This window comes from Brachionichthys hirsutus, chromosome 14 (genome assembly GCF_040956055.1).
Source record: "Brachionichthys hirsutus isolate HB-005 chromosome 14, CSIRO-AGI_Bhir_v1, whole genome shotgun sequence".
In the NCBI taxonomy this organism is placed as follows: Eukaryota; Metazoa; Chordata; class Actinopteri; order Lophiiformes; family Brachionichthyidae; genus Brachionichthys; species Brachionichthys hirsutus.
The window spans coordinates 8,739,537-8,765,615 of record NC_090910.1 but is presented as its reverse complement, the minus strand read 5'-3'; the positions used below and the strand labels follow the sequence as shown (position 1 = coordinate 8,765,615).

At 43.0% G+C, this 26,079-nt stretch overlaps 1 protein-coding gene across 2 annotated transcripts; it reads right to left on the bottom strand.

The window, feature by feature from the left end:
* Positions 1-825: 825 nt before the first annotated feature.
* Positions 826-22,417, bottom strand: ctdspla (CTD (carboxy-terminal domain, RNA polymerase II, polypeptide A) small phosphatase-like a). Of its 2 annotated transcripts, XM_068747824.1 has the most exons (7): positions 22,251-22,417; positions 9,098-9,264; positions 5,603-5,704; positions 2,931-2,987; positions 2,185-2,277; positions 1,906-2,091; positions 826-1,047 (listed from the first exon to the last, which is right to left on the bottom strand). In XM_068747824.1, the coding sequence occupies exons 1-7, from the start codon at positions 22,324-22,326 to the stop codon at positions 922-924; spliced, it is 807 nt and encodes a 268-aa protein (XP_068603925.1). In that variant the 5' UTR covers positions 22,327-22,417; the 3' UTR covers positions 826-921. The 2 variants fall into 2 exon arrangements, with proteins under 2 accessions (XP_068603925.1, XP_068603926.1); XM_068747825.1 differs by lacking the exon at positions 2,931-2,987.
* Positions 22,418-26,079: the final 3,662 nt, after the last annotated feature.

The following is a 26,079-nucleotide window of genomic DNA, read 5'->3' as shown; positions in this document are numbered from 1 at the left end:
TTATAGGTGGACAGTAATGCCATCACAAAGGTTTGTATTATTATTATTATTATTATTATTAATAATAATAATAAAGTTGGGTTTCATGTTTATCAAGGATTATCAATTTACAGGAAAATACTGTCAATGATCCAGAAATTACATTTAATTGCAAAGGTTTTCAGGAAATTTAACAATTCGATGTTAACCCTGAACTCAGGAAAAAAAAATATTTGGGTCTAAATAGCTGCATAAGTTTCTAGAATATTATATTAGAATCTTTTTTCTCAGACTAAATGACAATCACCAAAGACTGATTTCCAACTTCACTTTATGCATTAAGTGAACATACTTTTAGGAGATTTCACTGAATTTGCAGCATAAAAATGTGCACTTCATAATTCTGACACAACCAAATCAGTACGGTAACGAAGGCACTTCATTAATAAATCACAATTGTTTAAAGAAACCGTCAGACGAGGAAACAACGGCCCGCGTAACCAAAGCTCAAAATCACCACAAAATCAGGTCACCCCAAAAAAACCTCTTCATTCGGTCTTTTCAATTCTTTTTAGTGACTAAAATATTACTTGATAGAATAGTAAAACCTCCTCTCTGATAGAAAAATTACTTTATTTATGTCTTGCTTTTAGAAACATATAGTATATACAGTAATAGAATCATTTGTCAGTGGCAGTCCTGTACAAATAGTCCAAGAATACAGATACGGTAAGAATCCATACAGCAGTTGTCTATGTTTGATTAGAACAGGAACAGTTGCCTGAAGTCCTCGCATTGGGGGGAGACCAAGACGTGCCCCCCCCCCCCCCCCCCACAATGCTGGTCTGAAGGCGGGAGGAAGGCTGCAGGGCCGTAGCAGCGAGGTGAGGCCTCTGCTGTAGCAGGGCCGAGGCGAGAAACGCAAGCCGGAGCCGCTGCATGCTACCTGTTTCTCAGGCTCTGCAACTGACTGTAAATATCCTCCTCCTTACTGAGGCCCTCGAACAGAGGGATCAGGTCCAGCAGCTCCGTGTCCGTCATGTCTTCAAACCAGGACTGGACCGGGACCTGCGTAGAGACGAGGCAGAGACAGAACGGAGGAGAATTTAAGTCGATGCTAAAGTGAGGTGCAGGAGATGGTGTGCGTGTTGTGTAAATAATGAATGTGGGAAATGCATCAAAGGCACGAAGAGTGGCAGCAGCTCCGCTGAGCTACTTCCCCACAGAGAGAAAACTCATGAAATTGGGAACACTGCCGACGGCACAAGGCTGTGTCTTGGTGCAGATTAGAACAGACAGTGTCTCACAGATATAATCATTTATTCTCATTAGTCACTATATAATGGAATACTTCCTGCAATAACATGATCTCTTAACCCAATTATTTTTATTTTATTTATTTATTTTTTTACCTCTGTCAAGGGCATTAAGAGCTCAGTTCCATTTGTTTGTCTGGCATTGGTATTATTACACAAAAATAACTCCACAAATTTCCTCGAGCATTAGATGGGAGGGTCAGACATGCAGGATGAAAAAAAAAAAACGTTTTCATTTCTATGTGGCTTTGGTGAAAGGGATAATGATTTATTGAATGTTTTTCTTCAAAACTCTGAGAAATCTGAGGATATGAGCCACTTAACTCAAATATTCATGGTTGGCTTTTGCATGTAACTTTTATTAGAGATAAGAATAAAGGATGCTGACTCTACTGGAGGGGTGGATTTACAGCTTGCATCTTTATTATGATGAGGAGAGAATCTGAATAATGCTGTCGTTTACCGATAAGACTGGACTTGTGGGGACAGGGGACCCTTTGGACCCTCAGCCTTAGAGATTAGTGGTCTCAGAACACTCGTTTTAGGGGCTTGGTCATGATCAGGATTGCCACCAGTATAGAGCATGAAGGACGTCGAAGGTCTCACTTACTGCGTTCTCTGGATGGAAAATGTAGGAGGCAGGGGAGTTGTCTACGATGATAACTTTACTGAGCTCCCGGCCCAAGAGGCTGAGGTCTTTGACGTAGTTTCCTCTGTGGAAAACACAGGATTCCCTGAAGAGCCGAGTGCGAAACACTCCCCACTGGTCCAGCAGGTCAGCCACAGGGTCAGCGTACTGGTGAAAGTGCAACAGGAAATCATAAAGTTAGTACAGCTTGCGCAAAGATACCGCTGCCATCGTCTTGATGCTACGACGCGTGAAAAGGACCTTGGCTAAGCTTGCTGTGAAGAGGACGCATTCAAAGAGCGCCCCCATCCTCTGGAGGAACTCGTCCACGTGGGGCCTCTTCAGGACATAGACCTGAATCCATGGCACACAATAAACAACAAGTTATTCTTTAAGCCGCCCCGGCAAATGTTTGGTCTGATTACCCAGTCAGTAACACTATTGCATGGTGTTATGGTGGTGTGTCATGACATATTAACATTATAATAGCTCTGGACCTTCTCTGCATAATTAATTACCTCCTCCAAGGAGGTTCTGTTTTTTGCGGACACTGTGGAATTAGTAGTGGACAAGCGGATCTGCTGTGTCTTCAAAAGCTATGATCTGCGTCTGTCCTCTTCAGTCGGTCTCTGTGGCTCAGTCGAACTGTCTCCAAGTACAAGTAATCCAGCATAGGCCAAGACAGACACAGAAAGCCTATCCTGGATTACTTGAACCCGGTTACAGCTACAGTACGGCTGCTCCTGCTTTCATCCAGGAATACGATGTACCAGCCAAACTAGTTGTGCTGGGTGTAAACTTCCACGTCTGCCTTTATTTCCCTCTCATTTCAACATGCTTCATGTCATTCAGTGACACGTCTAAAAGTTACGAAGGGAGCAAAGACACAGTCAATATAACAAACGCACGCAATCCAGGGAGGAGTATGTCTGTATCTTACTCTGACAGCAGTGTGGATATTAATAAATCAAAAATGACGAGAGAAACATTTGATTAATCAACGTTACCTGATGAATAGTCCCGTCAATCTCCACTGGAACAATAAAGTCTGCATTGCTTATGGGCTGCAGGAAGGCAAGAAATGGGGAAAGAATTCAAAAATTGTGTTCAAGAAAGTAAAAGATGACAAGGAATTTTGATTAACCACATGCCTGTGCCTTGGAGCTAAAAAAAAATATATAACAAGAGGTAAAATACGACAACTGGGAAATCTTTGGCCCTGATGTAGTTCCCACTGCTCCAGCGCTCCAGGGAAACCTGGGAACCGAGCAAGATGACAGATGTAAGACATGAACCGGATTCTCCGTTTGACTCGTCTCTTTAAGAGCGAGAAAGGCTCGAGCGGAGGTGAACGAGCTGGAGGAAGATAGATGTCAGTGGGGCGTGCGTGGAAGACAAGCCCAGGGCACAAAGAAAGAGGGAATGGAGGCGTCGCGTCAGAAACAAAGAAGGGAGAGAAGGTGACAAAAAAAAAACATGGAGCTTGGATTGGCGTGCATTTTGGTTGCAGTAAGGGACATTGGACAAAAAGTAAAAGCTAAAACTGTAATCCCTGCGTCTATTCAACCCAACGTGTCTCCAGATTGAACGCGGTTTAATCCCATCCAACAGAGGGGAGTGTTTGCTCAACTCAACGCAGCACTTTGACCTCCTCCCTTTCACCTGTATCTGCAGAATGTGATCGTTACAGCCATGACAAAAGACCCAGTGTACCGGAGGTGTTTTTGTTTCTCTAGGTGACGCAAAGAGTGAAGGAAAGATTCCAGATCCCTCCAAAGACAGATGTGAATGCCTCTCTGTAACAGGCTGGTTCTGGTTAATGTTCACACCTGAGACGGGAGCATGTAGGAGACTGTAGCCTTGGCTGTCGTGCTGGAGAGGTGCATGGGAATGGAGGGGGAATGCATGTTGGAGAGAAATAGAGGGAGAGGGATGAAGAGAATGAGGATAATGAAGAGCGTTTTATAGATCTGTGCTGAACTGCATCGACCTGGAATGTTTCAACTGAAGAGGCCTGTGTGGGCGTAGTCCAGAGTTTCCTTCATATACATGCATATCACAACACCACAGTTAGCAAATGATCACCACTTCAACCGCACTTTAATTCAGATTCTAATTAGAAGTGAAATTGTAATTCTTCAACTTCTAATCTTGGAGCAGGCACAGGAAAAATATTTTCATCCGTGCTCTACACAGGATGCAGCAGAATGTAATGCATTATGTAAGTCCATGTCCATCTGTGTGTAAAATAAAATGTCCCCTGTCAATTCAGGCTGTTTTTTCCTGCACTAATTGTCCATATTTTGATCCATCAATACCTCCTGACCTCACTATTAGGATAGAACAGTCCACGGGAAATCCTGCAGGCATCAGTCAGAAGAGAAATGGCTTTGCGTGCACTGCTTTTTTGTTTCACTCTCCTCCTACTGGGTTGATTTGACTTATTGCGTTGTCTGAATCTATTTCATTCAGCACACTGATTTCTGGTCTTTTGCAACTGCAGTTTCATCATGACAAAGGAAAAAAAAAGAGAAGCTCCTGAGTTTCCTGACTGGTTTTGTCAGGAAGAGAAAAAAAAAATCCCTTGAGATTATTAAATCTCAAGGGATGTTAAATCAACAAATAATTGAATTCCCCCGCTGAAAAAACTAGCGCAAAATGTTTTTTTTAATGCCCCCCCAGCTTCACCTTACGATGCACATCTCTCTGGCGTTAGACTCCCACCGGTTTACAAATGGCAAAGATACGGTGCACAGAGATGTAATAAGATCAGCCAAGGCAGAGCTGCGAGGGGGAGCTGAAGTAGGTCACTAGGTGTGTCAGGTGTTAGTCAGTAAAGAAAGCCTTTGATGGTGAGATAGGGCACAACTTGATAACATTAACTGGATTTCACCCCAAATCACAGATCACAAATGTGAACTTCGGTGCAGGTAGTTATGGACCCCTCCGGGTGACTGTTTCCTCTGGTTTGAACACCAAATTATGGTTTAACTTGTCTCAAACTTGTTTCTCATTAATACTCCCATCAGCTTCAGATGCATTATATTTTAATATGCTAAAGTCAGATGGGGAAACTGGGTAAATATGACCCCTGCCAAGGAGAGCAGGACAAAATTTCGTGCAAAGCAAAACAAAAGTAGCTTAAATTCACGAAATAAACACCGAATGCGAGGAGAAAACCTTAGGAAAGCTAACATCAAAACACTCTGGTTGTCTTGTGAGACAAAGATGTGTCCAAATTAATTGCTGGGGTCTGACTAACAAGACATAATCTTTTATTATGTAGGTGGAAGACTGTCAGACAGGAGCTAATAAAGCGTTTAAAAAGGTTCACAAGCTCATGAACAAGTTGACATTTTGGAGACGCTGCCTCTCGCCGGACAGCGATAAGTGCCTGCTGCCAAACAACCGGATTGGACGAAGATGAATCCTGATGAAAAATGACACACAGATCCCTTTTTCCTGATATAAGTGATGCATCAAAACCATATAGCAATACACAAATGTTCATCACATCATCCCGAGCAAAGAATAGCATCTTCAGAATGTATAATCATATTATCCCTCTAAAACTGTGGAATAAACATGACTGAAATTATATGAACAGGAAGGAGCACGAGTGTCTGCTCGCTTTAATGTGCACTTTATTATAATAACAGAGGGAGCATTGGTGAAATACCTTGAAGGAGCTGTGCACAAGAGTTTCATCCAGGTCGATCACCACGCAGTTCTTCCCATAGTCTGCTATACTGACCTCCGGCAGGAGGAACTTGACTGGAGGCTGCAGAGACAACATACACTGTTGACAAAGGAGGCTCAGAGAGAGAGAGAGAGAGAGCAGGTGGCAAACCACAACTGTGATGATCTTTGGTATGACTGTCGGAGGTGACAACCTGGCTGACACTGAGGAGACCATTAACAGCGTAAATGTCTTGCAGGACGGCGCCGCTTTAAGTTTCTGTGAAGGCTTGACTTCAGAGAAAGCAGGACGGTATTTCATACGAAGCAGGGCTGGTTGACTTTTCTTCCTGAATAAGCGTCTTGATTATTTATTCTATAAAATATTAAAAGAATAAAAAATGCATGTACCATTCTCATCCCTCAGAGTCTAACTCCGATTGCATACAAAATTTACGACAGTGTAAAACAGAAAAAAAAAAATCGATTCTCGTATGTGAGAGCCTTGAAAGACTCGACATCAAGCCATTCAATTTCTAAACCATGCGCGATTCCCTGCTGATACTTTGTGTGTACGACCTCCTGCTGACTGAGCTCTGTGGCTGTGATGCCTTCAGGGTCAATGGGGGTAAGGTGAAACACTCATGTCCTCTTCTATGCAGGCCTGGAGTTACAGACAAGCACACAGGGCAGATGGTCTAGCTATAGGGGGCACACACACACACACACACACACACACATGCATGCACACGCACAAACGAATCTATATAGAGGTGAGGAGCAAGGACTGCCAATCGTACACATTCACACGCTTGTGCTGCTGCTCAGTATGCCAGCCATCTCCTGAGTGTGTCTGTGTTTTTTGGCCGGGCCCTGGGTATTAATCATTTCTTTATCGCGGGCCTGCATGCTGATCTATCACAGGTAGGATCCCCATGCCAGCAAGGACACCGAATGGCGTCCCGTCAGACTGTGATGGATGTGATTTACGCACGCAGGCTGAGGAAGTGCAGAGAGAGTGAGCAGGACCTTGACATATTCATCAGTAAGCCGCACTGATAAAACAAAATTTCAAATTTCGCCTGGTGGGACAGCCAGGGGGCGCTATGTCAACCTCGTAATAAGAAACAACTGGCACCATTATCACTGAGGGGAAATCCACTTCATTTAATCCTGGCTAAGAAGATGTTTCTCACAGAAAACGTCTCTTAATAAATGTGTGTGTTGCACTGTAAATGCATGCACTAACAAAGTGCATATTAGTCCGTGCACGTGTCGTCTTCATTCTAATGACAAGCAGAACGAAGGCTGGGAGAGACAAGGCAAAGAAAGGTCATTACAAACACATGACAGCGTGTAAGAACCCACAGATTAAGAGTCTGCAGTGATAGTAAATCTGCTGTCTCTTCACTGTGTGTGTGTGTGTGTGTGCGTGTGTTTGTGTTTGTGTGCGGTGAGCCTCGGTTGTGTTGCAGCAAAGAGCGACGCAGACCTAAGTTTAACTTGAGCGGTCTTTAAGTTGTCCTCAGCCAAAAAAAACCCAGCAGGAAAATTAAAGAGCAGGCCGCTCCGCCGCATTCATTTCCTGCTATTGAAGGCAGGTGTCTGCTGGGTGGTGGAGTTTAAAGCTTGGCTTCAGCGTGGGACGCTGTGAGGGTGAATGCGGCAAACCACAGGACTGCATTGATTCCGAAACAACAACTAAATGGATTGCAACTTCAGCACAAACAATGTCGAGATCAGATGAAGTTCCCTATCTGGTGGTGACTCTCTGAGGAAGTGCAGATCATCAAAACCCAAGCTTCCCTCCAGTGAACTAAAAGGCCACCATTGCATAATTACAATGTAAAATGTCTCAATGCAGAACAACACCTAATTCAATCAAGTCTTTTCAGTTCGTGTCATCCATTTGTGGAGCCAAACTGCAGCTTTGAAGGTCAATAACTTTAACCTAATCAGAAAATCTCATGATCACTTCCAGTGATTGAAAAAGTAATTGAACAAATAGACACAAAATAATTCTCCCAACTGGATTATGTCCTTCAAATCATGTGATGGAGAGTAAAGCACTTAAAGTTTGTTTGCTGTTTTTCAGTATGAGCATCTCAGAGCGACAACAAAGCAGCAGGAAGAATGATGAAGCACAGCGAGCAAAGGAGGAAGGGTACCGAGAGGAAGAATGGAAACGATGAATTAAAAAAAGGCCCATAGTAATACATACACTGGTGATGGGGATGACCTGGAGCTGGTCAGACTGGAGTAAATAAAAAGAGAGAGAAAGAGGTTGAGAGAGAGCCAGGGTGAAAGAAAACTAGAAGCAGGAAAGCAAAAGAACAAATAGTGAAACATCATAGCAAGGAGGAAATCAGCGACGGCCATGTTCCAATCGACAAATGCATGGGCGGAAAGAGAGGGAGGAGGGCAGAGAAAGTGCACACACACCGCGATAGAATGTGAGTACAAACTCGCCCAAAAACAAACAGGGATTCCATAGTAACAAATACGGCTGGCCAGAAATCCAAAAGCAGCACACTGGTGGGAAGGGCCGTGGCACGGACCCAGTTTGAAATTCAGCACTATAACAAGCCTCTTTTTTTGTGGCGGGGTTTTGCTCGGTTCCAGCAAAACCAAACTCCTTTGTTGAAACGGGGGGGGGGGTCTGGAAGGACGGCATACGTGGTGTCGGTTAAGGGCCCCCACATTCCTCCCCCAAATGAAACGCGTGCAAAGGTCAACAGGGAGCGTGATACGTGATACGACATGGTTCCATTTATAGCGCCGCCGTACCTGATCTGGCAGCGGAACTCCGAGTTTGTGGAGGAGCTCTGGGGTTTGGCGCCTTTTGCACGGCCAGAACGTTCGCTTCACACATCCTCACTATACTAGTCAGTGTGTGTGTGTGTGTGTGTGTGTGTGTGGAAGAGGGGGGGGCGTGGGTGTCAGGCAATCCATCACACCGGACACACGCACAAGGCCCACTTTATGGGGATTAAAAGCAGAAGCATGCGTGTATGTGTGTGTGTGTGTGTGTGTGTGTGCATGTACATGTAAGAGTTGTGAAAGCACAGAAAGAGGGAGTGAGTGAGTTCGTCTTTCGGGCTGTTCGGCCCACTCCATGCTCTGTGTGTGTTAGTTTGAGTGTGTGTAGGCAGATCTCGAAGAATGCGAGATGGGACGCGAGCCCATGTTTTTGAGCAGTAGATGGTAAACAACCTCTGGGTTGGGTTCAGCGGGTTTGAAGCAGCTGGAAAAATGTGTGGCGGGAGCTCGGCGAGGCTCCGCAGCGCCTCGCCCTCCGCTCTGCAGGAAAAGGCAAACCCTAACAAGCTCTCTGTAGCAAAAGCAAACAAATGCTGTTTGGTCGCGGATCTCTTGAGTCTAATTATTAGTATTCCTTCGCCATATTAAATAGTCTTCCTCAGGTTTGAGTAATTTATGGCCATGTGGCTGCAAACTACACGCAGTGTGTACTCTGGCCATGTGTGACGCGCTTCACCTTTGGAGGGCTGCCGTTCTCCTCTGGCGGCGGGGGCAGAGAATGCGCCTTGTTGTTGCCGGGCGGCGGCTCCACCTGGTAGTCATTGTAGTTACGGAAGCAGCAGAAGAAGGGGCTGAAAAGGCTCCGGCTCCGGTGCTTCTTGAGGCTGCCGTTGGACTGGGAGACTGAAAGAGATGGCGGAAGAAAAGAAAGTGATGTTAGACTGCATTTGCATATATGCCAGACAAAAGTATTCAAAACGTTTGCAGTAGTGCGAAATACTTTGGATTAAAAGTATTGCTTATAACTGGAGAAAACTGCAACGTGTTAACGGTGTCTGGAGGTTTCAAAATGAAAATGAAAAGAAACAACATTTTTAAGTGGATTTTGTTTCAGTTTAACAGCAAGACTGGTTGTTTAATACAATTTAGCGTCTTTGTGCTAAACTAAGTTAACTGCTTCATATTTACACGATACCGATCTCAGGTAAGACAACTCAATGAAGACCCTTTCATTGTTATGCAAGTCGCTATAACGTAGTGTTACAAACAGTTGTATGCACCTTTATGTAATTGGATGCAGACTTCAGTGTGAAATATAACCTTTCAGAAAATAAAATGTAACCATAATATTACTGATTTCTACAAATTGTACAGGTTTTGCTGTAAAATCTATCCACTTATAGTAAAAGTAGTAAGTTCAAATAGCTTCATCCTCCAAATAAAAGTTGGTGTCACTCATTTCCAGGAATGGAATCTACTCAAAGTGTACTTGTTGAAATTATAGCTCAGCAGCTTGGAGTGCGATAAAGCATTTTTGGCATTAGTCATACAATAATCATATAATTCCAGATGGTTCCACTGACTCATTTCCTTCAGTTTGACTATCTATAATTTCAAAAATGTAAGCCCTGTTTTTTAATTCCAGTTAATAAAACCTAAACAATAAAACCTCTATGCCAGCGAGACGCTTCTCATCTGCCTCGGAGACTGGGGGGGCTTTCCGCACGCAGTTTGCAGGTGTCATATAAAAAGACTTTACATTAATCAAACGCATCACCGGAAAAAGAAAAAGGCAAAAGTGATGCTCACTCTTGCAGACAGTCTCGCACGCTTCACTGCAACATCATGACAAAAGGCGCTCAGATTTGCGTTATTAAACAGAGCGAGTTCATCAGTTCATTCAATAAGGAGCACAGGGGGACTAAAATAGCCACCGTCAGCATGCCCTCTGGGAAAGTAGTGCAGTTAATCAGATGGATAAGGCAGATGGATAGATTTATATCTATATGTGAGAGAAGTTGAAAGAGGGAGAACATTCTTTGTTCGCATTCAAAAGTCAGTGGATGCCCACGAAAAACTGATCACTGTCTACATTCAACCGATTCTGTGATTCACAGCATTTCATCTGCAGTGAAACCAGGATATGTGGCTGCCAGAGAAAAGGCTAAAGTGCTCCAGGGAGACACGTACACATCGGGTCCCCGGTTACATCATACCTTCTTGACTGTCTCTGATGCCCGTGGCCTACTTTCACACTGGCAAAGAGAAACAAGTCTGCCCGAATGGTCTGTGGCTTCTGCATGAACGTTCCACCACGGATTCCCATTTTCATATTTTCTGTCGGTGGTATGGGCAGGATAAAAAAATAGAAATTTGGGCATCGTCTGCTCGGAGGCAAAAAATAATAATTCTGACAGAACAATTATCGGGAGGTGTTTCTGAGGTATAATCTGACCAATTTAATCAATTTATGGGTAGATTTCAAGTATGGAAATGCAGAATCTGTGTCCAATGACACTGAAGTATCCTCAGACTCACTGTGGAATCATCGTTCTGATTCCCTGCTGGTGTCCTTGTTCATAAAACCACGTGAAGTAGACTGCAGCCTCAGCTATAGCCACGCATGCTGAGGCTGTTAGCAGCTGGAGTACAATCATGCTTTGCTGCATCTGTCAGACTGGGGCCCTGTTCCTGTGTGCTTTCTGCCTGTGTGTCCAAAGCCTGCCAAGGATCAGTTAAACAAATAAACGCACATGTAACTACAACGGGGGCAGTTTTGTGATTTATAGATAACTCATCCTCAGTCATCGGGTAAACCACCGGACAAGAGTCGATTTGGTTACAACTCTGAGAGTCAGGTCAGAACCACGAACCATGCAAATGACAACCAGCTGGCACAACGTTCACTCCCTGGTGAACGCAGTCAATGTGTGTGTGCGCACTCTCACACACCAATGGAGTCAACAATCGTCAGGCCTCAAGGGGACAAGAAAGGGCTTTGAGCGTTTCTGTGACAATCTGGCGTCTGATGGAATGCGCGGCGCTCTATCGACAGCGAGGAAGGAAGGAAAATGAAACAGAGGGAATGAGAGAGGAGGTCTATTTTAGAATAGTTATGCCAGAGCATATGGATTCATACACGTTCTGCTATAATTGGTCAGAATAGTTTTTGTTGAGCTGAAGTTAAAGGAAGGATTTCCGCTGTCTTTGACTGAAACTCACGCTTCAGTTGAGCTTCGAAACGACTGCAGAGGAACAAAAGGGTTGAAACCTTGAGACTTTTTAAGATGTTTTCTCCTTATTAATTGCTTGAATACCAGAAACTCATTAGCCAGATATAATTTGCAGAAGCTGGAAACCCAAATGTTGCTTAAATAATGCTTAATTATAATTTTTTATCTTTTAAAAAAAAACTAATAATTAAGTTATAACAGTTATAAGTAGTTCCTTGTGATGGATAAAATTACATTTTAAATATTGAAATACAATATCCGGAAAAAGGTCTAAAGCGCTTTTTCCAAAATGTCATTTTAGCGCTGGGTACTCCACGAACAAATTTCAACGTTTTCAGTTCAACATTTTTAACCCTTTAGCCCGGTAAGTTTCCAGTCTGGTCGGACCCTCCCACTCTCCCTGAAGTTGGCCTCATGACTTTGGCATCATTCTTCCTCCATTTTGAGACCTCTACATGGGGAAAAAAAAAAAAGCAGGTGGCAGTACTAGAGAAACCAGAGAAAGGAGGGGGAGCTCGGAAGAGGAGAAAAGGGCGTAGAATGGGTGGGAAGAGTTACTGTGGCGAGGCAGCCTATGCTTGGTTCTGATTCTTACTCCGCCCCCTCCTTCACCGCCACCCTACACAAACAGAGCTTTCCTTTCTCCCTTTGACACAAACAACATAGCTGGGAGCTGAGAGATTGCCGCCAGAGGTCCGAGCAAACACTCGCACATGTGGAATATGTTCACATGTTTGAGTAAAGAACGCAGCGGCCACCAGCGGCCCCCTTTAAGCCGGAGACTTTGTTCCTCGACCGCCCCTTGTTCGGGATCACTTCACATCGCAATGCTGCTTTCATTATTTCTGAGAATAAGAGCAAAAGGTTAAATGCACTAATTGGGAACTGTGGCAACATGATGTGAATAAGCTGCAAGTACCAGTCAGTAAAACTGCCACACACAAAAAAAAAAGACAATATAGACTGTAAATAGCTGGAGGAGAGTCTGCGGTTCTGATACTGAGGGTTGCACCTTGATAATCACAAGCAGCTTCCTTAATCCAACAAAAACTCCCTGGAGAGAGATAGAAAAGGTGAAAGCTGCATCCTCCTCAGAGCAGGTGCATATTTACCCAGCGAATACCCTTCATTCGATCAGCTTGTTCCCTTTTGCGTGAGAGATGTAAAACCAGCGCTCCAGGTTGCGCCTTTATCAATGCTCCTGATGAACATTAGGCAGCAGCAATACTATAAAAGGCGCTCTCGTCAATCAGAACACAGGCTCTCCATCAAACCTTCGGGCACAAACGTTCACAAGGCCGGAAGAGGGTGGGGTGGGGGGGGAATGCAGGAAATTCTCAGCATTCCTGGCAGGAAGAGATAATCACCCCATGACCCACAGAGTGGAATATCGCCAAGCTCCGAGAGGGAATATGATCCCTGGATTAGCTCAAGACCTTTGAGGTGGCCTCTTTCACTGTAGGTTTAAAAGCATATTAAATATGTAAGCTGATAACATACAACATGGATATGTACAAAACACATCTGCAGTTTAGTTTAGCTGCCGGACCTCAGGGTTTACATGAGGACCGTCGTCATGGAGAGAAGTTGGGGAATTTTTATTTATCAAATATAGATATATATATATATATATTAATAATTTTGGTCATCATTGCTTTTAGTCAAGGATGTTGTCCCCAGGCATAAAACCAAAGATTGGTATTTTTTATGATGTGAATTTACTAATGCTTGTACAGACGGCAACCTGCTGTACCTTTGCTTTCACAACCTTCACCTTCAGATTCACTTCCAGATAAACCGAGTTTGAACCTGTCATCCTGTCAAAAACTCTTGTACTTGCGCATTACCAAAGTAATTAAATAACTGTATACTGTACTCAATTTTATTATTTATCTCTGTCGGAGGAGCCCTTAGACAACTTCAAACCCTCCACAACGACATGTAAAATCTTGTATCTGAAACAAGCAGAGGACACGCTGGCTTCACAAGCCGGCCTTGCTGATGATTAACTAATCGGTCAAGAGACATCCCACCATTCACTGACAGCAGCAGAAGGCTCGTAAAGTTGAATGAAATTACATTTTGAAGCTGCTGGAAGCCGCATTTTGTCCATCATTGCATGTGGCTAACCTGCCAGACAGCTAGCTGTTACATTTACAGGTATTACTACAAACAATGACCATCACCAATAAGACGTCCAAATCTACATTCCAATTTTAAATAAAAATATCCTTTTATAACTGCTGTTGGTACTGCATGGGCGATAATCCATTAACTGCATCCCAGCAGTGGTTAGTTTCCCAGCCAAGCAGGTAAATGTACCTTGGGGGGGGGAGAGGTAAATGTGAGAACGGTCTACTAGTAGGTGCATCTTAAATAATTCAGATGGAAAACAGGCTGGGTTTAAATGATGCATCCGGGTACTTAACAAACACTAAAATTAAACAGCCAGGAGCCACAGGGATTTCCATCACTGCTCCACATTTCTATTGTACGACAAAAAAAATATATTTATGACACAAAGAGAACCTGAAGTCATGACATATTTGCATATTTGGGGTATTTGCATGAAAAGTGGGACTAGCTGTTGAGGCCTTACGTAAAAACAATGCCAGATAAAACACTTTTGCAGCCAGCATGAAGGAAAGGCCTCCACAAACACACAGGCGCTGTTAGCCCGGAGGCTGGGATCTAATGTCTTGAGTCGACAGCACTCAGAGGAGGAGTAAGAACCTGAAGATGAAGCAGTGAGAAGAGCTATGCTTGAATATGTGTCTTCCTACACACACACACACACACACACACACACCGTGGCATCAGGTGAGTCGCACCTGACAGTTCAGCCTGTGAGCCGTCGCTGTGCTGAGAGCCTCGGTGTTTTGTGTGTGTGTGAGGCCATTAAAGCAATAAAAGCTCAGTGCGATAAAAATGAACTCCCATTGAGCCTTTTTATTTTCCCACCCAGGCAGCTGAGGTGAAAATTACCATCTGCTGAGATGCAAACTTTCCGAGAGCCTTTATTTTTGGGAATGACATGATTTTATTCAGGACTGATAATGAAACCATAAAGATTATTCAAGGAGACCAATAACCAATACTGGAAACTGTTTTACAGGTAATTTGTAAAAAAATGAACCACAATGTTCAATTTAAGATAAATCAATTCAAGTATTATACTTGTAAGTAGTTTAATTGATTATTTCCATTTCCTTAACTTCTATACCTCCAAGTAATACATTCATTCATTCATCTTCTGAACCGCTTTGTCTGTTGTCGCAACCCACGCAGGTACGGGAGGAGAACAAGGAAAGGCTTACCACTGCGCCACCGTGCTGCCCTACAAGCACTACATATATTTTAATAGCTGACTTTAGTTACTAGTTATTATACTATTCAGTACTACCAATGTTATTTAAAACGTTTATTTTACTGATAATCAGGCAAATTAGATGGGCATAAGAGGCTTCCAGCTTTGCTACCCTACTAATGCTGGAGGATTTATGTATAATCATACACCTTATTGCAACCGATCTTCACTCGGTTACCTGGTGGAACAAGTCAAAGCAAGGTCTGCAGCGATTTAAACGCACAAACCAGTCAGCGAGAACCCTGTTGTGTAAGATGCTTCCTAGCCTACTGCCTTTCGAAATGAAGGAGATGACAAACGCAGGGGAATTAACTCTCTGAGAGCTCAGGGAGAAATAATGAGGGAGATGTGAGATTCTGAGCGAGTTATGCAACCGGCAGCAAGAGAGCCCACGTTGTTGGGATCCGCAGCATTTCATTATTTAAATATCACTTGCTATTATCATGCACAACTGTGTGCTCAATGCCGAAGGCACATTGACTGCTGGGAAATCCTCCTAGCCTGTGTGTTAGATGAAGAAAACATGCCCCCAAGATTTAATGTCAGATTAGATTTAAGGCATCTTCACGCATGAACACTTGGTGCCCCTATAGATGAAAGCATATGCAGCTGCAAAACTGATTCGGAAAGTTGATCCATTAAGAAGTTATTGGGAACTTAAAGGTGTTGTCCAGCAAATAAAATATTTTGGTAATTTACCAGAGATGTAAAGAAAGAAAGCACTGAGCTCCAAAAACTGTACGTCTTACATTTCCCACAATGCAACCATCGTTTCACAAAAAATAATAATAATTGCTTGGTATTAATTACAAGGCATCTGTTCAAGGTCTTGCCCCCCCCCACCCCCTGAGTCTATCTTTTCCTTTTTAATAAGAAATGAATGAAAACATTGGGATTATCTCCACTTGAAACCCTCCCACAGAAGACATCCCACTCCGTTCTCCGTACGCTGTGTAAAATTGTAAAAAAGTTTTTTTTTATTTTCCAAGAAAATCGGGTTCTCTTGCTGTATGAATGAATGTGAAATAAACAAGTAAGTTGCGGTGAGGATGCCCCGTGTGTGCTGCTGCTAGGCTTTCCTGTTTCCTCTGCTCTCCGAGAGGCATTCATCTCCACATTTTCAAACACGGCATGTCCTACTTAGCGTCCCTTGAGATTCACAGTTAAACAGTATTCACCGTTTACTTCTGGAGAGGCAGAAAAACACATTGTGTCTCCGACGGCCTCCGAACATTCGCATTTGCTCATTCCATGCTCTCTTCTGTTTAAAAAATGCATAAAGCTATGAAGCTCTTCTGTCAAAACTGGCCGGAAGCACAGTTCAGGAAGGCTGACAGTAAATCATTACGGACAAAGCATGATCTGCCTTGTCAGACGGCCAATTACTGGTGATGAATGCCAACCAGAAGAGGGCAACATATGCAGAAAGGCCATCCTCTCGTAAGAGCCCGGCTGGGCTACCTGTTTGCAACCCCAGAAACTCTCAGCTGTTATCTGAACACTTTCTCCTGCTATCGCTTCACCTCCATCCTTTCTTCCTCGACCCCTACCTTCCTCTGACCGTATTGATCTGTTTGGAGAGTGTCAGTTTGTCTGAACGGATGCTCGATTAATCCTGGCTCTGGGTGCGCTCGAGGCCGCTCTCAACAGACCCGTCAGAAAGGGGCTTTAGAGCAGCAGCATCCTGCGGCTGTGTGGCAGGCGCTCCTTTTCGCTCTGAGGCTTCTGGAGCATTAATAATAGTCGCCGCTCATTCGCCGCCATCGAATGCCGATGTGTCACGATGCACGGGAAAGGGCGAGTGATGTGATCCCACAACAATGCTGCATATTTCAATCGAATCCTTTAGAATCAGGGAGTCATTCATTCATCTGACGGACTCAAGTATGAGAAGTTTGAAAGTCAGCTGTAGTTGAAAATGTACACAAGATTTTAGCTGCTTTAAGATGGATGTTCTATTGTTATCTTGCAAAATGGTCTGGTTCCGATCAATATAAATTACATTACTGCAGTGCGATGACAAACAAACTGATCAGGATGAAAATGGCCCACAATACTGTCACGCGTACAGTTCAAAGCACAAAGGCAGAAAATGAGGCATGCTGTGCAGCAGAACCGGTGAACAGCAGGACAAAATAGTTCAGAGCTTTTTTATTTGCAGGAGACACAATGTCTGGAAATGCATTCATTAAAACTGGCCAATCACGATGCAGTACATGAAAACAGGAAAATTTGAATTGTTGACACGAGTAATCTTAGCGAAAACACAAGTACTTAATAATTCTAGCTCAAAATACTTTGGTTTGAACAAATAACTTAAACTATAGACTATACTGGACATGTCCCATACCTGCCGAGGATGAAAAAAGTCACTTCAGCATTGGTTTAGAATCCTTTACCGACCGACTACAGGTCGACTCCTGTTTTGACTGGCGCTCTTGGTTCTTTTTCTCGATGCTGATTTCTTCCCCACAACGTCGTAAATAAAATAAAGCCAATGCTCCTCCTTTTCCTTTTAACTGACTAATGTACTCAATGAGAAACTAAATCGCTTCATCTCCCTTCGTATCAGACACAGAGGCTAGAATTAAGTGAGCCCAGACAGAAAAACCCATCCTTCCTGCCGATGGGCTCATTTGCTCATGGAGATCATTTGTAGCGGCAGATTAAAAGCCACGTGTAAACCCGGTGTAGCTGCTTTAAACAGATGGCATATAGCGTTTAGTGAGATTTAACGGTGGTGGTGAACTTTCCTCCGAAGCCAGAGCCAAGTTTACGTTTCCCTATTTTAAGCTTCAGTCTAAGCTAAGATAAGATAAGCTAAGATAACCATTCATCCAACCTTGCGGCAATTTACATGAGTGGTATGAACTGTTCCTTCAATTTCCCTTGTATTATCTAAACCTTAATAAAACATGAGATTATATCGCCATAAAAATAGATGCTTATCCTTGTTTATTGGCAAAAACAAGTGATAAAATCAAGTAGATATGACCACAATGAGAATTTGACGCATCAACAAACAACCGAGACAGCGAGTGAAGTGTTTATGAGCTCGTGCTCAATGTGAAATTCATTGTTGGCGAGTCCATTGTGTTTGCTTTCAATGCAAAGAAGAAACTCTGAACACAGCAACCCGGAGGTGTGGATGATCAGCGTTCTAGGCAGCACCGACCTAAGGCTCATAAATCTCGAATAAGGACCTGCATCTCAGAGTATTTCAAAAAACACAGCACTGAATATTGACTTCAGTGTGTGCACACAGCCGTGCAATATGTTTATTGGGAGAGGAGGAAGGGGCTTCAGAGTCACACACTCTCTATTAGAATATGCCGCCTATGGTCGAGCAAATTATTGTACCCAAAACTTTGAGCCAAAGTGCAACACCTGGCAGAATGGCAGGTTGTGACGGGACGCCGAGGCAGCCAAAACACACACTCCTGCAGGTGTGGTCCACACGTCATAAACACTCTATTAAAATGCTCCAGGAATAACCTCAAAATCCAAGAGTGCGTAGAATCACAGATCCTTCCTCTGCATTCATGTGTAATTACAGCTTCTGTGTTTATCTATTCATGCAGGCAACACGAAAGATTTTCTGACCTGTGTGGGAATAGTAGATATTTTAACATGCAATTAGTAAATCCCACCATCTGGAGGTGGCCTTCATCTATTCTTCAATTAAAATCATACATCACATCGCCATAAGAGAGACTCGTACGCAGCCGGACGGAGGGTTTAAGAATCTCAAGGTTAATGGAGTCTGGGAAACATAAAGCATGCGGTCCAAACTGTCGAGCTGCGGCCTTGAGATGACATTGGAGCTATGAAATAGGAGAATGGTTGAGAAAGAAAACACACACTCCATCCAAAAGAATAACGTGTTTGTTAGTTTAACCGTTTCAGAGAAGCAAACCGCTTCTCCCGACTCTCTGGGTTAAACTGTAGAATTATTAAGTCATGTGAAAGGAACAAAAATGAGACATTACGTTTCCCTGTGGCACTGGTGCACACTTAAAGAGCACAATAGTGATTTATGTTTCGTATGGTGAAGAACTCACAATATATATATATATATATAAAAAACAGATCCTACAATATAAACTTGTACGGAATTAGGAATAGTATATATTTTTTTATTATTAATAGCGAGGAAGATAGCTAATTTAGTTTCAATCCACATGCACCTGATTTTATGTCTCAGACATGTTTTTTTTTTTTATCTTCAAAGTTTGACCAGAGTTGCTGATGTTTAGAAAAATACAGAATGAAAAATGAAACATAATCTTAAATTACTGGAAATAGATATTTTAGGAGTACTGTTGAATTTCAATGTTTTTGTAAGATCTTACAGTTTGCTGGTATAAAAAAAATATATACAACACAAAGCAACTGTGTATTTGCAGTTTGAATGTGAAATATTCTTAAATTAAAGTTAACCAGAAACTTGAGCGACTAAAAACAATTGACTTTATTTCCCCTTAACATGAAGTCAAACTCAGAGAGGTTTCCTTTGCATTCGCATTAGGGTCTCTGTGTGGACTGTGTCTGTCGTCACTCGTGCTAGAAAGCTAAAGTGAGATTTGACCTAATCTGATTAAGGTAAACAGATCATCTAGTGATACCTGTCAGCCTGTGAAGAGATCAGAGCAAAGCTTGTGCGATTTGCTGAGCGAGGAGGAGGTTGGCTGGCCCGTAGCGCCCCGTGCATTATGAGTCCAGCTGTTACGTCTGGTTGCATCAGATCCTAGCGCGTAAACAGCAGCCAAATGTAAAGTCTGAACTACTTTCTGTGAAAAGTCCAGCTCTAAATTAGGACAACGCGTCTGTTTTGTCTTATAAAAACGACACAAAACGTCTGAGTGTGTTAACAAGCATCTATCAGATAAAGATCACGCCTTAGGGCATAAATAGCTTGATGTATCCTCCAGAAATAGGACATGTTTGATTTTGTTCATGTGCTCTATCTGAAGAAAGAGACCACCCACATTATGATTTCAGCCCTCACCTCGTTTAACATAATCCATAATGCATAAAGACAGAACATCCACCTGTCGGAGAAAAAAAGAAAAAGCGGCCCTAATGAGATTCAACATTTTACTCGGAGTTGAGATGTGACTGAAACCGAAAATAGCTTGACCGTGATCTGAAATATAGAAAGTGTATGAATATCTGTTTTGTGGCCCTACCCGGTCAGCCGCTGCCCCCGGGATGCCATCCTGCCAGATTATTTGTCCAATTCCGCATGCCATTTGGGATTTACCGAACAAGATGACGCAGATTTAAAAAAAAAACGTGAGGGAAAGACGAATTTGTTTAAAAATGTGCTTAAAAGCCAGTTTTGTCTTTTATAAAAAAAATATATATATATATCTTGGATGCACATCTTCCTGCTGCAGCTCAGTCAGAGATGAAGCCGGGTGTTTTCCTGCCTTCACCGATTTGTTTATGATATTTTAATGATGAAGGCTGCGCCACGGGGTTCGAGTGATCTGATGAGGAACAACCATGTGTTGGAACGTTGATGAACGCTCCGTCATCGTGCAGGTCTCAAGACAAAAATAGGCATGAATGCAAAGAAAATAAAAGTAAGGTCTGACATGTGTACAATTATATCCAAGCAAACAAAAGCAGGCCGTGATTTCATGACTCCGGTCAGTGAGTCAGAAAGCTTCATGTATATCGTTGTTGCTCGGCAGCGGGTAATGGAGGAAGGTGACCTTTTCGCCACAGAGAGAGCACTGGGTGTCGCCGGACGTCCCTCTGGCCTCCAGGCACCCCAGAGTTCTGTGCAACGGGTGGTGCTGGTGGGAAGAATGCCAGGAACCCTGGGCTCTGAACAACCACACCCTCCTGCTGTGATCTCCCCACATGCACCTCCTCTATGCATCCTGCATACAGCACTCACAACACAATGCTGACTTCATGCAACGTGGGTACAGATCAGAATCAACAAGCCTGCACAGAAAGCATTAATGCAAACCGGAAATCTCCTGACTCACAAAGGGGATTTCTCATCGATGGCATCTCCACATGGTGAGACTCCGGTGCAAAACAGCGAGAGACAGTGTTTCACTACAGTAATGTGCAGCGCAGCTGCCACACAGGCACTTTGAACACGTGCGAGGTGACGAGATACATGGAGGGTGACTGTTAGTGAACATAAATACTAATAAAAAACTATATATTAATGCAGAAAATTCTGGAGCGGGGAAAAGATGAGTGATCAACCCTCCGTCTGCCCCTGTGGGGTTAAACCTGATACTAAATGAACCGTCTTTATCTTCAGTAGAAACTGGACTTTTGAAATGAATTTGGAAGTTATTTCTTATATTTTTTTTATAATGTTAAAATCTGTGTTTAATCAATGTCTTGGAGGATTAAAAAAAAAAAACCTTAAATGTAGAACTGCCTGAGTTAATGAATTGGTCTTCCCTGACTTCAGGCAGTCCTGACTGGGTGGACAGATTCCTATGAACATCCATTGCTGGCTGTTGGACGCTAATTTTGTTATTGTCAAGCACTATAAAAGGATGCCGGTGGACAATACTGTATATTAGTGTCGTCACTGCTCGTGAGAGGAAGGACACAGCGTGTGAATCAATCTAAAGAGGCCTCCCGGCGTTACTACTCTTTAGTTTGTGCGTTAAAACGCGCGTAAAAACACGATCCGCACGCAAACACCTGCACACTTCACCATGTTGCTCCTTCGCCTTTTGGAATAGTCTGGTTTCGCGGCAACACTGTTTATTATGAAGCCCGATCTTTGCTGCTGTTTGTTATTGTGACGCGTTTTTACAGCCCCACTAATGCGCACGGGGACGTCAGGCAGAGCCAGGGGAAGGGATTAGAGTACCCGCCCCCTGTAGTAAACCAACCAAGCTCTCTCCACACGGTTCATAAAAAATATATGGTATTTTTTTAGGTCGGAAAATGTGTAAGATTTAAAATAATGTCTTGTTTGGCTGAATAAATATCCTGGTAATAAGTGAGGGCGCACCCCTGAGATAATATCGTATCTTTTATTATTATTATTATTATTATTATCTGACATTTGGTTCCTAATGTTTCTCTGCTTCGGCCGAACAATGGAGGTTTTAGCGTCGATACTCCATCCAGGCTTTGCAGTCCGGGATGTGCACTGACGGCTGCAGATCCAAGCCGTGCAAAATGAATAAATAAAACAGAACTGTTGGTCAAAAATAATAATAATATATATATATTTGTGTAAAAAGGAAATATACAAACGAGTCAAAACAAAAACACCCGCGTTTTTCCGCGCGTCTTACCTTTATCGTGACTTGAAGAAACGCTCTCCTCCTCTTTCGCGTTTGCAACCTGTGTTATTATGGACGTGTTGTCCATGGAAACGAGATGTTATCTGCACCTTCGGCTACACCGTTTTATTCCCTGGCAAACATTACCAAAGCGTATTTACAGTCCCACCGGCTGCGCGCAGGCTCTACAGCGTCCGCTGCGTGCGGCATTAAAATCCCACATCAGTCTCACGCACGCATCCCCCCCCCCCCCCCCCCAACCCCGAAGACTACCCAAAAGGACAAAATGTCAACGAGAAGAAGCGCAACGAGCGGTCCAACATCTGAGGTGACAGTCCGATGCGCAGGAGACAAGCGGCGCGTCAGTCCTGCGTTGAAGCGCGTCCGCGGTGGTTGTTGGGGGGGCATGGGGGCTGCTGCTGCTGCGCGCGTCACGCTGACTACGCACGATCTGCTGCGTGACACGGTGTTACAGTGTTTACCCAGAGATGGCGACCGTCCTCCAGCCACCGGGCCAAGCAACCCTCTTCAGTCCGGCCGTAATTCATCCGCCGTGGATGGGTTTGTTTGTTTGTTTGTTTGTTTGTTTGTTTGTTTATCTCTCGCAGCTCTGTTAGAGAATATTAGGAATTGCTGGCATTTATGCATTGATTTCGGATCTTTAGAATTGTTCAGAAATTGTTAATATTTAATGACAAACGGGATTATAGTGATGCTGAGTTCCAGGGGCGTCGCTAGAACTATATCACCGTGGGGGTAGGATGCCCCTGGCCTGTATAGATTTGCTGCTCCCCAGCGAAATTTCACATTTGAACTTTAACGAGCTCGTATAAGGCAGAGGATACATTTAAGGAGGACAATATATATCTATAGATGGATCATATACCGCAGCTCTGCCGCACGCACACTGCATTCACATGCACTGCTGCATGCACGAAGGAATCCAACGCAACAAAACTAAAACATTTTTGACATTGTGTTATTAGGGTAATAATAACAGAGGCTATACACTTTTTTTTTCAAGAAGAAGTTTGCATTAAAACCTGAATTAGGTGGGTTTAAGCCCAACTGCTGCGTAATTTGTCGCACATGTTGAAATGGATTTCCTGACAAAGATAATAATAATATCTAGATATGTTTGCTTTCACCAGCAGTTGTCTGTCTTCACAGGCTTCACAGAGGTTCTCCCCACAATGAGTAACCCCAAAGTCTGCAAACCCCCCCACCGCCCCCCGACATCCAAACTGATAAACAAGCATTGTTCGTGGTATTTCAACCTCAGTGGACTGTAGAATAACAACACGGGAGATAAAGTGGTTTTCTGGTCCATTGCCAAAGGTGATGTGTCTGAGCGTTCACCCCAGTTCTCCTTTGCTGTCACTTCATTGGCGCCGGTGCTCGCACGGTCCCGAAGGGAGCCTCACCTGAGACGCAAGTGTACGACATGTGGACAGGAGGAAAACAGCAGCAAGTGCAGCCTGTCGTCTGTTGATGCTGCTCATAATTAGAGCGTAATCTCCACGGCGACATGATGCTCTGGGTACGGGTCAGTGCCTCTGTGCTGGTGCCGACGATAAGGTATGTGCACGCTATGACATCACAGTACAGGTCCCCGAACGACATCTCGTGCAACTCTGTGTGAGTCAAGATTGCACGACCACCTGAAATTACATGAGGCAGAATCTTGATTACTTTATTATAAATGAATAACTCAACGAGTAAAAGAGACTACGTTTAAGCCTGCCGACTGTTTGGATAATTAACCTGTGCATCAGAATTCTTTTTTTTTATTACTTTAGAGTCATTAAATATATTTATCAGATTATAATTTGATTAGGGATTCAAGCACCAAAAGACACAATTACTATCAGGAGTAGGTGGAGACCAAACCTTGTGTGAATCTATCGAGTAGGATCAGCAGCAACGGTTGGATCCTCCTATAAATAGCTGGAGTTTCTCATCGGCATGCAAAATTATTTCAATTTAGTTTACATATACTTTACAGTTTAATTTAAAGCATTTAAAGCATAAAGCGTTTAATTTGGTGCCATATGGATGCTACACACTGAGAAAAACACCCACATGCATATCTTTATGCATTGTGTGCATTCTTCTTTGTGTGGGACGTGAGAAGCATGACCTCCCCCCGAGCAATGCGTCGCATTTGATGAATATCTAAACTAAATGTGGTCTTGATTTGTTTCTTTGGTAAGACACAGATGAATTCTTTCAGTGCGTTCGGTTACATCTGGAGTGATGTCAGAGACTGGGGGCCCTTGAATGTTTTATGAATATGGGTGTAGTTCTGAAAGGAATTGAACTCTCCTCTCTGTCCTTGCATGGGCCTCTCACGCATTGTTCCTCCAAGATGCTGAACCTTTGAGCTCCACACCACGTAAGCGATGACATGGCGAGGCCCGTACAGGGAGGCAGTTTGGAGGAAGACTCCGTTTGAAGCCATGCAACAGTAATATAGGACTTTTTTCTGTGTGAATTGATCAAGCTGATATTCTTATATGTTGCTAATGAATAAATTGTGTGTATTAAATATCCCCGGTGCAACAGAATCATCCCAAATGTAACATGAATACACTTTTCCCTCGTTTTTGGAATCACAAATTGAATGAGATAAACAATAAAGATCAGGAAATAAAAGCACATTTATTACTGTCTGATGAACCAGACAGCTAAATTGTCAGTCAACTTCTATTACAGCACAAAAACATCTGCTCAAACATACACTGTACTTTTGGGGGGGGGGGGGGGGGGGGTGGCTTTGCAGAACTCATTAGTATTCCTGCGACGCCACCTTGTGGAATGAATCTAAATGAGCTCGAGGTTATTTTCCCTCATTGTTGTGTCTGGACACAGTTCCAAAGTGAATTCCTACATTAAAATGCAAACTAATAACTTTTCTCTGGCATTAATTCTATCATATTTCTATCACTGCACTATGTGGATAGTCTCAATTCCTTCTTCTATTGCGGAGTGGAGCACTGCTGCTAATAGAATTTCCCTCTGGGATCAATAAAGTATTCTGATTCTGATAATGAATAGAGGAAGAGAAGACGGTATCATTCTTTATTTGATTGATGTGCCTTTCTACTGCTTGGAAATCTATTGATTTACCTTTTTCATTATCTATTCAATTTAGCCAAACACACTTGCGGTTTGATTAATAAAGTGAAAATTGTTATTTTGATAGCGACACATTACAATAGGTAAGATAGCAGTAATAAGTAATAAGAGTAATAAAATGGATGATTGCTGAATTCAATATCTGTATTTCATATGAAAATGCAAAATGTCTGTAAAGGATTTAGCTGATCAAAGGAATTTGGCAAAAAAGGACTCAAAGACGTTCATTGTGATGCAACGCATCAATAGGTATCTGCTAAATTTTGATGTGAGAACCAAAAAGACCTTTAAAAATAAGCCATCATCAATCAAACGTCATGGAATGCTTTCAGTGATGTCGTTATATCGACTGAAACAGTGAATGCCAAAGGTTGTCGATCGTCTGCTAAAACAGGGCAGTTTTTAATAAGGCTGAGATCCTGACATTTGATCCCTGGCGATGTCTAGAGTGTCTAGTATTTGTCTTTTGAGAGGAATAATTGACTTCTTCTTCTCTGCAGACTGTTATCACATTGAATAAATGTTTTTTATTACTGAAACGTTCAATTGTCATACATCTTAACAGAAACCAGTACTATTCTATTCTATTCTATTCGATTAAAAACATGCCCTTCCTGCATATTGAGTAACATTTCAGGATTATTTATAATCTGTGTTGTCATCATTCTATGGAATGTTAGGAATGTTAAAATTTGAAACTGAG